General features: G+C 39.2%; 3 protein-coding genes and 1 pseudogene across 4 annotated transcripts; 2 read left to right on the forward strand and 2 right to left on the reverse strand.

The window, feature by feature from the left end:
* The first annotated feature begins 2059 nt into the window (after positions 1 to 2059).
* Positions 2060 to 4827, forward strand: LOC133709515 (cyanate hydratase). Of its 2 annotated transcripts, none has more exons than XM_062135288.1 (5): positions 2060 to 2552; positions 3134 to 3205; positions 3784 to 3892; positions 4299 to 4353; positions 4497 to 4827. In XM_062135288.1, exons 1-4 carry the CDS (start codon positions 2284 to 2286, stop codon positions 4335 to 4337), a joined length of 489 nt encoding a protein of 162 aa, XP_061991272.1. In that variant the 5' UTR covers positions 2060 to 2283; the 3' UTR covers positions 4338 to 4353; positions 4497 to 4827. The 2 variants fall into 2 exon arrangements, with proteins under 2 accessions (XP_061991272.1, XP_061991271.1); XM_062135287.1 differs by having other exon boundaries at positions 2066 to 2552; positions 4494 to 4827.
* Positions 4828 to 5780: 953 nt separating this feature from the next.
* LOC133709514 (thaumatin-like protein 1) lies at positions 5781 to 6861 on the forward strand. The gene is made up of 2 exons (XM_062135286.1): positions 5781 to 5921; positions 6077 to 6861. Exons 1-2 carry the CDS (start codon positions 5867 to 5869, stop codon positions 6754 to 6756), a joined length of 735 nt encoding a protein of 244 aa, XP_061991270.1. The 5' UTR covers positions 5781 to 5866; the 3' UTR covers positions 6757 to 6861.
* Positions 6862 to 6986: 125 nt separating this feature from the next.
* Positions 6987 to 8636, reverse strand: LOC133711799 (exopolygalacturonase-like; annotated as a pseudogene).
* A 108-nt stretch (positions 8637 to 8744) lies between these two features.
* LOC133709516 (large ribosomal subunit protein bL28c-like) lies at positions 8745 to 9950 on the reverse strand. Its single transcript, XM_062135290.1, has 2 exons — positions 9629 to 9950; positions 8745 to 9143 (listed from the first exon to the last, which is right to left on the reverse strand). Exons 1-2 carry the CDS (start codon positions 9858 to 9860, stop codon positions 8911 to 8913), a joined length of 465 nt encoding a protein of 154 aa, XP_061991274.1. The 5' UTR covers positions 9861 to 9950; the 3' UTR covers positions 8745 to 8910.
* Between the last annotated feature and the right edge of the window lie 4552 nt (positions 9951 to 14502).

Consider the following 14502-nt stretch of genomic DNA (forward strand, 5'->3'; position numbering starts at 1 on the left):
AAGTTGAGTGACTAAAGTGAGATTTTATAAACATGAGTGACCAAAGTGTAGATCAAGCAAAAGCTGAGTGACTAAAACTGTATTTCTTCCTAAATTTTATGGTAGTATTCGAGGATCACTAGATCAAGTATCAAGCAACTTAAAAAAAGGCCTCAATATGATGCAGACAGTTCCATGTAAAATATTATATGTGACCGGAAAATAAATTCATTAAAATAAGTTAATATTCAAGATTCCACAAAAGATCAATATATCTATCAAAATTCCAAGTATAAGGGAAGATACAACTCACTCAAAGCCTGCATCTCCTAATTACAAATTTATCTAAGCTCCTCACGCTAATAAAGAACACTCGAGACCAAACTAAAGAACTAGGTACTCATTAATAAGATGCCGATAAATACGACACCAATGACGAGCATAATACCTATGAAATAACCACCACAAAAATATAGAAGACCTCCGACGGCAAAGAAGAGACCGATTAGAGTTAGTAACATAGAGTCTGACGGTGGTGCATCGGAAGTAAACACTAGCGAGTCATCATGAACATATGGGCTAGAGCCTTGGTCAGATCCCTCTTGCATTACGCGATGATGTTTATGCTGTTCCACATCCTCTGCTTGTCAAAAAAAAAGGTATTAATGGCGACTTGTTCTAGTTTGTTCATATCGAATGTGTTGTATCGACTATATATATAACAGGGAAAAAAAAATACATATGGAGAAATTAATAACGTTCTTACGAAGATTGTCAACAGATGTTTGAGTATCCTTTGCAGAAGAACGGAGAACTATGGACTGTTCACAAAGAACCAGCGCCATCAAGAAGAAGATGAACATTGAAGCTTTTGTGAAAGCCATTGTGAAGGAGACGAGCAAACTATAGGTTATGAGAATAATGCACCACAACGATCTCATTATATACAGTCATCCTAAATATTCTAGGGTCCTGGTTATCGATTTCCAAGATTAAATTCTTGATTTTATTAAATCATACATAATATTTTGTTGATTCACTTTCCCTTTTTTGATTTCTTGTTTTTCTACCACCGACACTCCTCAACCTTCCCTTCTAGGGATCAGTCATGAACTAAAACTTTAGAAATAAAACTAGGAAGTCAGAGAATCAATCTGGAAGTTCCCAAACTATTGAAATTTGGAAAGTCTCAAACTACAACTCCAAAGATCGATTTGGGATTCAAAGACAAAATTGATACAGTAATAGATCTTTGACGATCAAAATTTTACCGATGGCATTTAAACCTTAAAATAGTTAAAAGATTTCCTATCGGATGTGTGATAGAAATGAAAATGATGGACATGAGAATCCAACTGTTTTGTGTGTTTTTCTTTTTCTTTTTTTTAGTTGACCCTAATTGTTAGACCTTGACTTGCATACAGTGGATGTAAATATGTTTTGATTTTATTTCTATTTTACCCATTTTTTGTGGTTGATGACAATTTTTCCGATTTTACCCGTTTTTGATAAAAATATTTCTCTGCTACATATTGATATATCATGGACATAAGAGGTAGTTTCAAAAATTTAACCACTCTCCTTAAGAATTGGCTTAATATATAAGATGTCCGTTTTTGTTAGGATGGAATGATGGATCCTAGCTTGTCCCTAAATCTATGTGTTTTAATTCTATTTATTTAACTACCTCTTGATACGTAAGTGTGTGAATATTTATTTGAAATGGAGAAAGAGATGAAACCCAATATGCTTTTGATAGAAATGAATTACCTACTCATCCTTTGTAAGTCCCCAACTTCCAAAGCTCATGAAAACATAATTTATTGTTATTTCGTGTATCTAGAAAAAAAAAAAAAAATCACTTGGGCCATGAGAAGGATTGACCTTAACCCAAGCCTTGAGTTGGGCTTTAACATGTCAAACCCAAATTCCCTTCCAACTTCAAAAGCTCCAAACCCCCAACTTGCCCCACATCAATGTCATACACAGTCTCTCTTGCACAACTTGTAAGAAGATGATGTTTTGTCTCCCAACAAAATGCAGCAGCCAGCAGCCACACTACTGCCTGGTACATGCATAATGGAATTTGCTCTCCAAATGAACTAAATTTGCAGCTCTAATTATTAAAGCAAAACCTTCTTTTTATACCAAAACAATCACATAAAGCAAAGCTTATCCGACAATAATCCAATAAACCCAACACAACTGGGCCTTTTCCTCCTAATACACTGCACCACTCTCCACAAGTGTATAAAAGAGGCAGAGAGACAGAGAGAGCAATACACAGAGTCAAACTAAAAACAAATGGCAGAGAACAAAGCAAGCATAACCCATCAGCTCCAGGGTGTGAAACGCAAGTCTGGCAAGTCATATAGTCAGATAGCCAAGGAGACAGGCCTGACCAATGTCTATGTTGCCCAGCTTCTCAGACGCCAAGCTCAGCTCAAGGCTGAAACTGCCCCCAAGTTGAGGGCTGCCCTTCCCGACCTGCCCGAGGACTTGATTGCGGAAATGATGACTCCACCCTTGAGGTCCTATGATCCCCAGTTGATTCAGGATCCCACTATTTACAGGTGGAAACCTCTAAAGTTTTGTTCTTTCATGGTTTTGAGGTCTAATAATCTATTGGGTTGCTTCTGTTTTTCAAATTTATCAAACTCTAGTTCTGATAAAAATCTTGGGTGGCTTTCACATATACATAGTAACCATATTGTTGGATTGTTCATAAGCTTTGTTATTATCTATATGGTGAAGGGCCCTTGTTGTATTGTGCCAAAATGGGATATGATTAAGGCAAAATTATACTTTTGGTTTAGGCACAATTTCAGTTTAGTCCGCTCAATAATAATTCTAAAAAAGTTATAAAATATCTGTTTTTGATCATTTTCATCAAACAATGGGTTAGAAATGTAAAGATAGACCACATCAACAAGGTGATTTAAAACTGTAGTGATAGCTAACGAGAGTCTTACAGAACAGTGATAACTGGAGATAGTGCAGAGTGTATAGAATAATCGTGCTTCATCCATGTTATATTCATACTAGCTTTTTTTCTTTTTTTTTTGTCCTTCTCTTTTACAAAGTGTTGATGTTGAGAATATTTTGAAGTGGTTTATATGGTTGCCTTTCATCTGATGATTCTTCAATGCTGTAGGTTGAATGAAGCAGTTATGCATTTTGGTGAAAGCATCAAGGAGATTATCAATGAGGAATATGGTGATGGCATGTAAGTTCGACTTTGTGTCGGTGCCTTGATTTACAAAAAATTGCTACAGGATTGTTTACAGACTTGGTTCTTGATGAACTCTGTTGAGATTAAACGGCCTTGCTGAACTTAATATCTGATTGTTGAAAAAGAAATTGTATTCATTTTGCTTGGACACTTGGAATTTCCCAAATTAGATTAATTTACCTCTGTTAACTATTTCAAATTCCATATGGAGCTGAAAGGTCTGGATTCCAGTTCTGTATGCATTTTCTTATTCCTCTTTTGAATATTTTTGTGCTTGGATACCGCTCACATTGCTTTTCATGATGTATCTTTTTCAAAAGTTCCAAAATCATGATAGAATGGTTTTTCTAGCAGTTATATAGACATTGTAGCACTAAAAAATGGAATCATATAGTAAGATTTTCTTTGATTTGAAACTCATTAATATTTGAGCACTACTGCTATTGGCAGTTACGGTGAGAGATACATATAATACCCAAGACAACTCATGTTTGAATTGCTGTACTGGGTTAGAAAAATTTATTTCACAAAATTTTTCTTCTCTAACTTCATTCATTTTGTTTCATCTGTAGTATGTCAGCTATAGATTTCTACTGCTCAGTTGACAAAGTTAAAGGTGTGGATGGTAAGGACCGTGTAGTTCTGACATTTGATGGGAAATATTTGCCTCATACTGAGCAGGTCAGTTGCATTCCTAGTTCGCTGCCTTTTCCTGAGTATCTTATTTATAGATATAAATTTTGAAAACAGATTAAACAAGAAATCAATAGTAAATCTTATTGCACAAGTAGCCTTTAAAGAACAAAGAAGAAACTATAGATGATTGTACTTTCTTCGTGATTGAAGATGCTCAACTCTAATCATGACTAGGATGTGAAAATATCAACATCAAACTATTTGCTCACAAGTTTGACAGACCAAGTTAGTACAATATTCCATTCATGTAGAAGATACATTATTTATTATATTTTGGCTTTTATATATGGCCAAGGTTGAATTGAATATAGGGATGCTCATGCTGTTGAAGGCAGCTGCCCTTCTTTTCTTTATTTGTTCTCACAATATCCCAATTTCTATGGAAATGCAGAAATTGGAACACATGGTTTCAAGGCTGAATTTAGGATAGCCTCATGCTGAAGCAGGTCTTGCAAACTTTTATGCTTACTTGATCAGTGATCTCCTTTCATTTCTTTATAACCCTTATAAACAAATTCTTTAGTTGACCTCCATTTATAATCCTTTACTATGATTATGCTTAAATTGTTCACTTTTTCATGGACAGAAGATGGTTTCAAACCTGGAAGGAAGATAATATTTATACAGCCTCGTGCTGAGGCGGGTGTTGAAAATTTATTTCCCCTTTTAGCATAAGCTCCAAGCAGTATTCTATCAAAATATAGTAATGTATGGTGTTGCATGGAAATCAAATCACCTGGTTTGCAGGCTGCTAGGAAGATGATGTTGCAGCCTCAGCTCATGTTGACACAGTGTTTTTTATTTTTCCTTTTATCAATAAACTCCATGTATTTACCTATAGTTGTTGTGCTGCATGCTCTAGTGCTGAGGCGAGTGTTGTAAACTTTGTCCTATGAATAAAATCTTTGCATTTCCCTTTAGTTGTCAGTGTTACCTGCATTTGTGTAACAGACTCACTTTTCATTATTTGTATGAGGTTCCTCTGCGTTTTTTATTTAAGCTTTTTTTACTACAGAGTCTTCCATAATTTGGCCGTGCAACTTATTTATTTGTTCATTAAACGGAATTAATAACACATGTAATGACCCTTTTTGTTAAATGCCATTAATTTTCTTTATTGAAAGCCATGTTTAATATTTATAGTAGTGACACGCTTATTCTTCTATAGCGCATCCATCATCTAATCACTTACCATGATCCGTGAGCCGACTTGTTGGTTAGCTAGTCTAACTAATACCGTAAGGTCATGAGTTCAAATTTTACTGACATCGAGGTGGGGTGGTGAAAAATTATCGTCTAGAAAAAAAAAAAAAAACAAACAAACAAACGAACACCCGATTGATGATATGTTGCCTCACAATATGACTCCGTCTATTGTATCCCTTTCTCCGCACCAAACTTCTTGATCTTAGGTTTTGACATGAGTGCTCAAAAGTCAAAAAAGTAAAAGAAAAAAGCTCAAGACAAAAAAGGACACTCAGAATTAGTGATAATTAATCAACGTTCACAAAAAAAGGTACAACAAATTGATACTTTGGAATACATTTGGCATAAGAAAATCTGAAAATCTTGGAATAATCTGAAGAAAAAATTCCATTTATTATGGAAGTCTTAATTGAATGTACGTACCTACCACAAAGTCGAACATTTTATTTAGTAGCTAATGAATTAGAGAATCCATATCCTTCAAATTCGAATCCCAATTCTTGGCTGGAGATTAATTTTCATGAGCATGCATTGGATCTGGATTGTCTTCTCCGGATAAGATTAATTTCTTTTTTTCTTTTCCTTTCTTGAGAGCTACGCCAAGAGAAATACAAGTGTATCTACCATATATAATCTTCAATGCTAATACATCTTGTGTACTATAAAAACCATCTCTTGTGTGTTAGTAATCACCGCACAAATTCATCAAAAATCTCATTCAGATCTAAAGATATCAAAGTCCATTTATCAACAATGAAATCTCAAGTTTCATTGCTCTCTCTTTTGGTGGTCTCCATTGTTTCCTCAGGCAAGTACAAGGAATAACAATTGATCTTAGATAGATTTCAAATTGATTCTTTGTTTTTGGTTGGACTCTCCGCAAATTATTAGGACATTTTTTTATATGTTTGTGAGGCTTATATTTATAATTTTTGACCATTATACATGTTGCATGACGTGCAGGGGTTCAGTCGGCTACATTCACTTTCACGAACAAATGCCCCTTCACAGTTTGGCCCGGAACCCTAACCGGCGGTGGGGGTGCACAACTATCCTCAACCGGGTTCGAGTTAGCATCCGGTGCCTCCTCAACTCTAGATGTCCCTGCCCCATGGTCCGGCCGCTTCTGGGGCCGGACTCAGTGCTCCACAGACTCATCGGGAAAGTTCACCTGCGCCACCGCAGACTGCGGCTCAGGTCAAGTCGCATGCAACGGCGCTGGTGCAATTCCACCAGCGTCGCTGGTGGAACTGACCCTAGCAGCGAACGGCGGCCAAGACTTCTATGATGTTAGTCTCGTTGATGGCTTCAACGTGCCTGTTCAACTGGTTCCACAAGGTGGCTCGGGCGGATGCAGCGCCACGAGCTGCGCGGCCAATGTCAATTCGGTTTGTCCCGCAGAGTTGGCTGTGAAGGGATCAGATGGCAGTGTGATTGCTTGTAAAAGTGCGTGTTTGGTTTTTAATCAGCCTCAGTACTGTTGCACCGGCGACCATGGTACTCCGCAAACCTGCCCTCCGACTGATTATTCGAAGATCTTCAAGAACCAGTGCCCCCAGGCTTATAGTTATGCTTATGATGATAAGTCTAGCATTTTCACATGTAACGGTGGAGCTAATTATGTGATTACTTTTTGTCCTTGAGCTTCTATGAGTGAACGGAACATTATATTTATTGTTCGTTGTTCACCAATAGAATACAAAGGTTGAATCTCAATTCTCAACAAGTAGCTTTTATTTCATTGTCAATCCAGTGTTCTTAGTTTCGTTTCTTGAGACTTGGTGTCTCTGTTCAATAGTGAAGTACCCAGCAAATTTGCCAGATTTCAAATATGTACGTGCGTTAATATACAAAACACCACCTGGGAAAAATTGTCACTCTATTGGATCAGACATGAGGATAGCCTCTATTAGTACTATGTAATTCCTCTTGTTCAGAGATTGCAAGAAAAGTAGAGGTACTATTAGCACAACTGCACAAGCAAGAACAATTGCAACGCGAGTGATTGTGGTCTTGACATTTGCAGTTTTGCACATTTGAGAGATTATAGGACCTCTGTTTCCGTTATATATGTGAGATGAATGTCGGCCAAATCCACATTCTCACATGGCAATCAAGTGGCCTTGCAGATGAGCCCTTATGTTCTTGAATCACTGATATTGCTGATCCTAATTTTCAATGGAATGCCAATCTTAACTGATGGTAAGGGCAGTACTGTTGGTCTAGGATGATAGAAGCTCTCACATTAATTAACCATGGCAATATCCTCCAAGCATGTCTCTGAGGCATTACTAGCTGTAGGAGAAGCAGGCCATGTTCTGATACTCGCACATGTTTTGCGACCAGTTCTTGGGTTCTTCGTTTTGATACAGTACGTCACTCCCGGTTTCAATTTATGAATCAGTAATGTTGATTAAAGTTGAACGCCCTTTATATGGATTCCATTTGTGTTTATGCTTTCTTCAGGTGCGGTGATGTGAACATGTTGGAAAGTAACATTGTTGCAACCAAGAACATTGATGTGGAAACTTTTGGTATCAAGTGAAGTAATATCTTTCATTCGAGAATTGTTGAAGCTCAACCTCAGTTTGATTGCATTATGTTTATATCTTGGCCGTCAAAAGTTCCACACTCCGATAAGGTGAGCATGCTAATGTTCTCAAAAGAACCATAGTTTCATTTTAAGTGAGTGAGTTGGAGTCTGCCAGAGCCTGCAACTTGCCCTGGACATAAATCTCAATAGAAGCCTTGTGAGGACCTTCGTATTTCGCTCCTACTAATATGTCCAACTCGAAACAACAATTTTACTCGCCGACGGTGATGCACATCCCTCGTTGTATGCCTTCCCCAAGGCTCAAGTGATATCAGATCCATTCTTTGCACAACATGCTGCACTTGTCACATTGAAGATTCCTGTGGATTGAGCTTAGCTTAGCTGCAGATGTTAGCTACAAGAACAAAACTGCAAATTTACAGTGGTTCGACTATCCTAAAGTTAGTAAGCAGTTGATGTCTTCTTCCTTGTTTGTGAATGTTTAACCTTAGAACAATCATCACCAACAGAAGGAGCCTAAGACAGCCTCTTTTATAATAGTGTAGTTCACAGCAAAACACATGTATGACAGTATGAGCCTTTTGTTGGGCAAAAAATGTTCTTCATATTCAACTCTTTATTCATTAACACGGCTTAAATTCCATTTCTCATCATTAAGGTGGTTAAGCAATTTCTGGCTATGCATCTTGATTTTCTTTATTGGATTAGAGCATTCCTTCACATAAACTGAGATGTATGATGTAAAACAACCTTTACCATTGCATATGCAACTATTTCATGTTTAAATTTTTGAAAAGGCTTGTACAGATGTCATCTAAAGACTAGAGTATATTCTCACTACAGCAATATTTTCAAGCTTAACTATGCAAATTGAATACAACCCTAAAAACGTAGTCTAGGAGAACAATGGCCTTGACACCAGAAAAGAAAAAGGGCTGAATATTGTCAGAAAGACCTTATACGGTCCATTTCTCAGGATATTGGTTTGCCATAAAAAGGAAGGGCAGAAACAGAAGAGGGCATTGCCAACGAGAAAAGCACAACATTACTCAGATTCATTCTTCATACATACACCAGTGAGCGAAAGAGAACTTATAGCTTGCAGAATTAACAACTCATTGATTGTAAGAAACAAAGATTAACAGATTAGTGAGGTAGATAGAAACAAAATGTACTCGGTAGAACAGAACAAAACACAGTGATTAGGAATGCCTTACAAAAGAATCTAATGAACCAAGTGCTATCAACACTTACGAAGATCTATCCCGGCCTTCTTGGCAACGGCTTCCAGTCCATTCTTCTCTATGGTCTTGATTGCTTTTGTTGACAAGCGCAGCTTCAAAAAGCGCTTCCCGCCTTCCCACCAAATCCTCTTGTACTGTAGGTTCACAAACTGCAACTTCTTGGTCTTGTGGGCAGAGAAGGAAATCTTGTTTGCCTTGTTTGCTTTCTTCCCAGTAAAAGGACAAATTCTACCTGAAAAATCGAACCACATCACAAGCCAAATCAATTCCCACCATTCTAACAAATAGTTATAACGACAAATCAACGAAGAGACCAAATTAGACCAAAATGCGGGATATTTATCTACCCAAATTCATCATCAGAAAAAGACTCTTATCACATAATCTGGTAACTAAACTGTGACTCAGTACAGCCCATTTAACTTGTTTCCATTATCTATCTACTAAGAAAAACTTAAATATCCTCCACTATCATATAAGAAGCAGATAAAAGCATAATTAGCAAAATGCATATCTCATCAAACAAACGAAACAACTGGTTCAGTTTCATTTTATCAGCATTACCATATTATGAACCATGTACCACATTTGCTTACTAATTCAGCTAAAAAATTTCAACCACTGCCCGAAACCCCAATTTTACTTTTCACAATGAACCAGTGAAAAAATTTGCACAAAAATTGAGAAAACATGGGAAACATTAGGTGGGGAAATTACGAGCAACAATGGGCTGAAGGCCAGGGAGGGAAGGAGTGAAGATGGGACTGGGGAGCTGAGACGACACGTCGTAGGAGATTTTGAGGCCGCTGAGCTGACCGGTGACGAACCCAATATCGGAAACTGCTTGGGTCTTGGAAGAAAATATTCCCTTGGAGGACTCTGCTCCGCGGCGGAGGCATAGACCGGAACTGCTGCCGAAGAAGACAGCCGCGGTTGCGGAAGCTGCCATGGCAAATAGAGGTTTCACTACTAGTCTGGAGTTGTTATCTTGTTGTTCTTAACTTCTTATCTGTTGGTTTTGAGAAATGAGTTGCTTTGGATTGAAGCCTCTGGTTTTGGAGGGGCTATGGGTTGTGATGGGCCTTAACAGCATTGGGCTTGATCTCTGTTGAATGAGACTCAAAACCTGAAGTCCAAGAGAGAGTGCTTCTGTTTTTGTTTTTAAATTTGTTTGCACATATATATATATATATATATATATATATATATATATATATATATATATATATATATATACAGCAAGGTTCCAAAGAGGACATCCTTGCTATACATAATCTGCGGATGGGTCAAGCACAGCCGTCCGTTGCTTTAAATGAAAACCAACGGCTCAAATCGATCTCTTCCCAAAAACCATCGCGGGTCGAAGTAGAAAGCCTCAGACGAACTGTAGACTCTCCACTTCGATGCAACCAAAGTCTCTGGTTCTCCATCTCATCTCCACGAAAAAACACTGTGATGAGTCTCTTCTCACCCAAAATCATTAACAGCGCCAGAGTGATTCCACCGGCGACACCCGATATCAGTCCCCGCCGAACCTCGTCATCTCCTTAGTCCTCCTCACTGCTACCGTTTGGGTTAAACGATGACGCGGTCAAAGGAGCTCATCACCGGTGAAGACCCCGATGAAGGTCCCCAAGTCTCCGTATAAGGTAAAGCTTTGAGTTTTCTGAGTTTGAAGATTTGGGATTACTGATTTTTCTGCAATTATCTACAGGTGACTCCTGATGTACATTTCCAAAAAGATTTGGGCTTAGATAGCTTAGATAATGTGGAGATTGTAATGGCTCTAGAAGAAGAGTTCAAGCTTGTTTAAACATCTTTGCAATGTTTTGATTGTAAACAGTGACATGTTTTATCCAATCAGTTTTGAGGATTGGTTTTGTTCCTGCTCATGTTTTAAGTGCTATTTTTCAGTATATGGTTGTACCTGCTAGCTTGTGGTTAATGTGTCTTGGAGTTGAATGTGCATCAACCCCAATTAGCCTTATGGCCTTGGCTGGCCCCAATTTGACTACATTTTTCAAGAGTATTAGATGGGCCACTTGTTTTGAGTTTTCTAGTGATCCATTGAAGTGTTATTAGAACAGTTGCCAAAACCGTGCATTAAGGTCCAGTTTTGAGAGAGCTTATAGTTATGTAAAAGTCATTTATTTGTTTTTTTTTTTTTTTTTGAAGGGGTTTGGAACCCAGCCAAAGTGGGAGGCTCATCCCCACGCCTGACTTATTTAATTAATAATTAAATTATGCATAGAGGGGGACATATAACCTTGACCTCTAGCAATAGTACAAGAATCTTCGTAGAGTACATCCTGGATAATCGCAGGAGACTCATCTAACCATACATCGTCAAGATAATCCATACTAGCAAGGTGATCAAGCCTATTGGCTACACCTAGGGATGGCAATGGGGCGGGTTGGGGATGGGGATCACAATACCATCCCCATCCCCGGGGTAATTCTTCACCCCCATCCCCGCCCCAATCCCCAATAAAAATATATTGGGGATTCCCCGTCCCCATCCCCACTGGGGATGAAGCCTCCAAACCCGCCTCAAATCTCCTATAAGAATTTAAAAAATAGAATAAATTTTTTCTCATATTGCCTTTTTTAAAATCAAAATCTACAACAAGTAAAATTAAAACATGATTAAATTCATAAATCATAATTCAGTGAGTGCAAAAGTCAAACACCATTAAAGTAAAAGTGTAGTCATTAGAGTAAAGTAGTAAATGTATATATTTGTGATTTATATTATAATATATATATATATATATATATATATATATATATATATATATATATATATATATATAAAATTAAATATATGTAAATATCATTGGGGCGGGTTTGGGGATGGAGATCATAATACCATCCCCGCCCCATCCTCGATCTTAGATAGCGGGGATTGGGGATCCCCATCCCCATTCCCCATTTGTCCCCGAATTCTCCCCCCATTAGGGGCGGGTATCCAATGGAGCTCCACCCCGCTGGAGATTTTTGCCATCCCTAGCTACACCATTTGCTTCCCGGAAGATATGCCTAATCTGAACAGAGTGTAACGACGTCAAATAAGACTTACAATCTTCAATAATCCGCCCTGTTTCAGATCTATCTTCCATCCCATGTTTCAAGGCATTCACCACAATAGAGCTGTCACACTCTAAATCAAAAGCAGCGTAATCTTGGTGAATAGCAAGAAGGATACCTGCCCTAGCAGCCTCAGCCTCCATATGAAGAGTCGAAGAGACATGAGGAAAGTGCCTCGCAAAAGCAGCCAGACAAGTACCAAATTCATCACGAATTACCACACCCACACCCCCATCCCCGTGGTCAGCACGGTAACTTCTATCCACATTAACCTTGAGTCTGCCACTAAGTAGGTTCTCCCACTTGGCCAACTTCCTTCTACACGTGGTCTTCCCAGAATTATGAAAACTTTGATAATCTTCTAGAAACTTCTGGGCCCATTGCGCAGCATATGAGGCATTAAAAACACTTCCCTTCCACACTATATTGTTGTGTTCAGACCATAGGACCCATAAAGCCATAAAGAAAACACACCTTTGACCATCATTAAGAATGTCCACTATATTCATTATCCATTCCTCTAGAGAACTTGCTGGAACATTCCTTGCCTTTAAGCCCAGAGACGTGAAGACCCAGAACCATGCAACCACTTCACAATCACGGAAGACATGCATGCCAAGCTCAAGTTCCTTATGACAGAACACGCAGCGGGAGTCCGGGAGATAAACTCTCTTAGCCAGTAGCCCTCTTGTGGGCAAGATTTCTTTCATTAATCTCCACATGAACACACGAACCTTCGGCGAAACTTTGGATTTCCAAATCAACTTCCAATATTTCCCCTTCGTACCTACCATTCCCACCGAGGTAGACCCCTGATCAGATCTTCCCTCCTCCATCCGGGCAATGTGATAACCATTTCGAACACTGTATATCCCCTTCTTATCATAATGCCAAACAACTCGATCAACCGCACCTCTGATGCTAAGAGGAATCCGGGCTATTAGGCTCACTTCCAGAGGAGTGAAAATCTCATTAAGAAAGGGCACCACCCACTCATGTTCATCAATAAGATCCGCTACTTTCAAATCTTCCAGCCCTTCCATCGGTGGAGAGAATGGCTTGAAACTGTAGGGAAGGGGTAGCCAAGGATCTTCCCACACTGAGATGCTAGTGCCATCTCCAACTTGGTAACGAACCCCTTTGTGAAGCAGCTCCTTTCAGAACATGATACTCCTCCAAGCATAGGAAGAACCTTTGGGCAATTGGGCATCCAAGAAGTCACAGTTCGGGTAATAGCGTGCCTTGTACAACCGTGCTAGCAAAGAGTCAGGATTTTGCAAAAGTCGCCAGCCTTGCTTCGCAAGCAAAGCTTGATTAAAATGGACCATATTACGAAACCCCAGCCCTCCCTCTGATTTAGGCACACACAACTTCTCCCATGCTAACTAATGAATCTTCTTCTCATTCACCTTATCTCCCCACCAGAAACGAGCCATCAGTCTATGCATCTCCAAGCACAGGTGTTTAGGTAATTCAAAACAACTCATGACATAAGTCGGAATCGATTGAGCCACAGCCTTAATCATGATCTCTTTCCCAGCTGCGCTCAAATACTTCTCTCTCCACCCTTGTGTCTTCTTTCGAACCTTCTCAGTAAGGAAATTAAACGCCTCTGACTTGGAATAGCTCAACTCCGTGGGTAACCCCAAGTACTTATCATGTTTGTCAACCCGCTGCACCCCCAGTACATCTGCCAAGCCATCCTGTTTATCTCTCTTAACATTCTTACTAAAAGAGATGCGGCTTTTCTGATAATTTATAGCTTGGCCCGATGCTTTTTCATACTTGTCAAAAATCTCTTTCAACACAAGGCATTCCTCTAATTCTGCTTTGAAGAAGATGAAAGCATCGTCAGCAAAAAACAAATGTGAAATAGAAGGAGCACCTGTACATAAACGGACACCGTGAATCCTCTGGTCTTCTTCAGCTCTCAGTATCATCTTAGATAACGCCTCTGCATAAACCAGAAAGAGATAGGGGGATATAGAATCCCCTTGACGAAGACCCCGTTCCGGAATAACTCGACCCCTGGGGACCCCATTGATTACAAATGAATACGAAACCGTCCGAACACATCTCATAACCCAGTTTACCCACACAACACTGAAGCCAAGCTGCAAAAGCACAGATTGGAGGAACGACCACTCAACTCGGTCGTACGCCTTACTCATATCTAACTTCAAAGCCCCAAACCCCACATGTCCCCTCCTGCGTTTCTTGAGAAAATGGGAGATTTCAAAAGCAGCCAAGGAATTATCCGATATTAGTCTTCCCGGCACAAAGGCGCTTTGGAAAGGGGAGATGATGGTCTTCAACAGTGGCTTCACGCGATTAGCAAGAACTTTAGAACCCATTTTATAAATTACATTGCATAGGCTGATGGGGCGTAGCTGATGGATAAACTCTGGGGCTTTAACTTTCGGAATCAGTGTAACATTAGTGTGATTCACGCTACGTAACAGATCATCGGACTCCATAAAGCAACATATAGCCTTAGTCACATC

The sequence above is a fragment of the Rosa rugosa genome, chromosome 5 (genome assembly GCF_958449725.1).
Source record: "Rosa rugosa chromosome 5, drRosRugo1.1, whole genome shotgun sequence".
Lineage (NCBI taxonomy): Eukaryota > Viridiplantae > Streptophyta > Magnoliopsida > Rosales > Rosaceae > Rosa > Rosa rugosa.

Coding starts and splice junctions, on each gene's coding strand:
- LOC133709515 (XM_062135288.1), top strand. CDS start 2,284: ATGGCAGAGAACAAAGCAAGCATAACCCATCAGCTCCAGGGTGTGAAA. Junction 2,553..3,133: donor CAGGATCCCACTATTTACAG/GTGGAAACCTCT, acceptor TCAATGCTGTAG/GTTGAATGAAGCAGTTATGC. Junction 3,893..4,298: donor ATTTGCCTCATACTGAGCAG/GTCAGTTGCATT, acceptor ATGGAAATGCAG/AAATTGGAACACATGGTTTC.
- LOC133709514 (XM_062135286.1), top strand. CDS start 5,867: ATGAAATCTCAAGTTTCATTGCTCTCTCTTTTGGTGGTCTCCATTGTT. Junction 5,922..6,076: donor GGTCTCCATTGTTTCCTCAG/GCAAGTACAAGG, acceptor CATGACGTGCAG/GGGTTCAGTCGGCTACATTC.
- LOC133709516 (XM_062135290.1), bottom strand. CDS start 9,860: ATGGCAGCTTCCGCAACCGCGGCTGTCTTCTTCGGCAGCAGTTCCGGT. Junction 9,144..9,628: donor CCTTCAGCCCATTGTTGCTC/GTAATTTCCCCA, acceptor TCGATTTTTCAG/GTAGAATTTGTCCTTTTACT.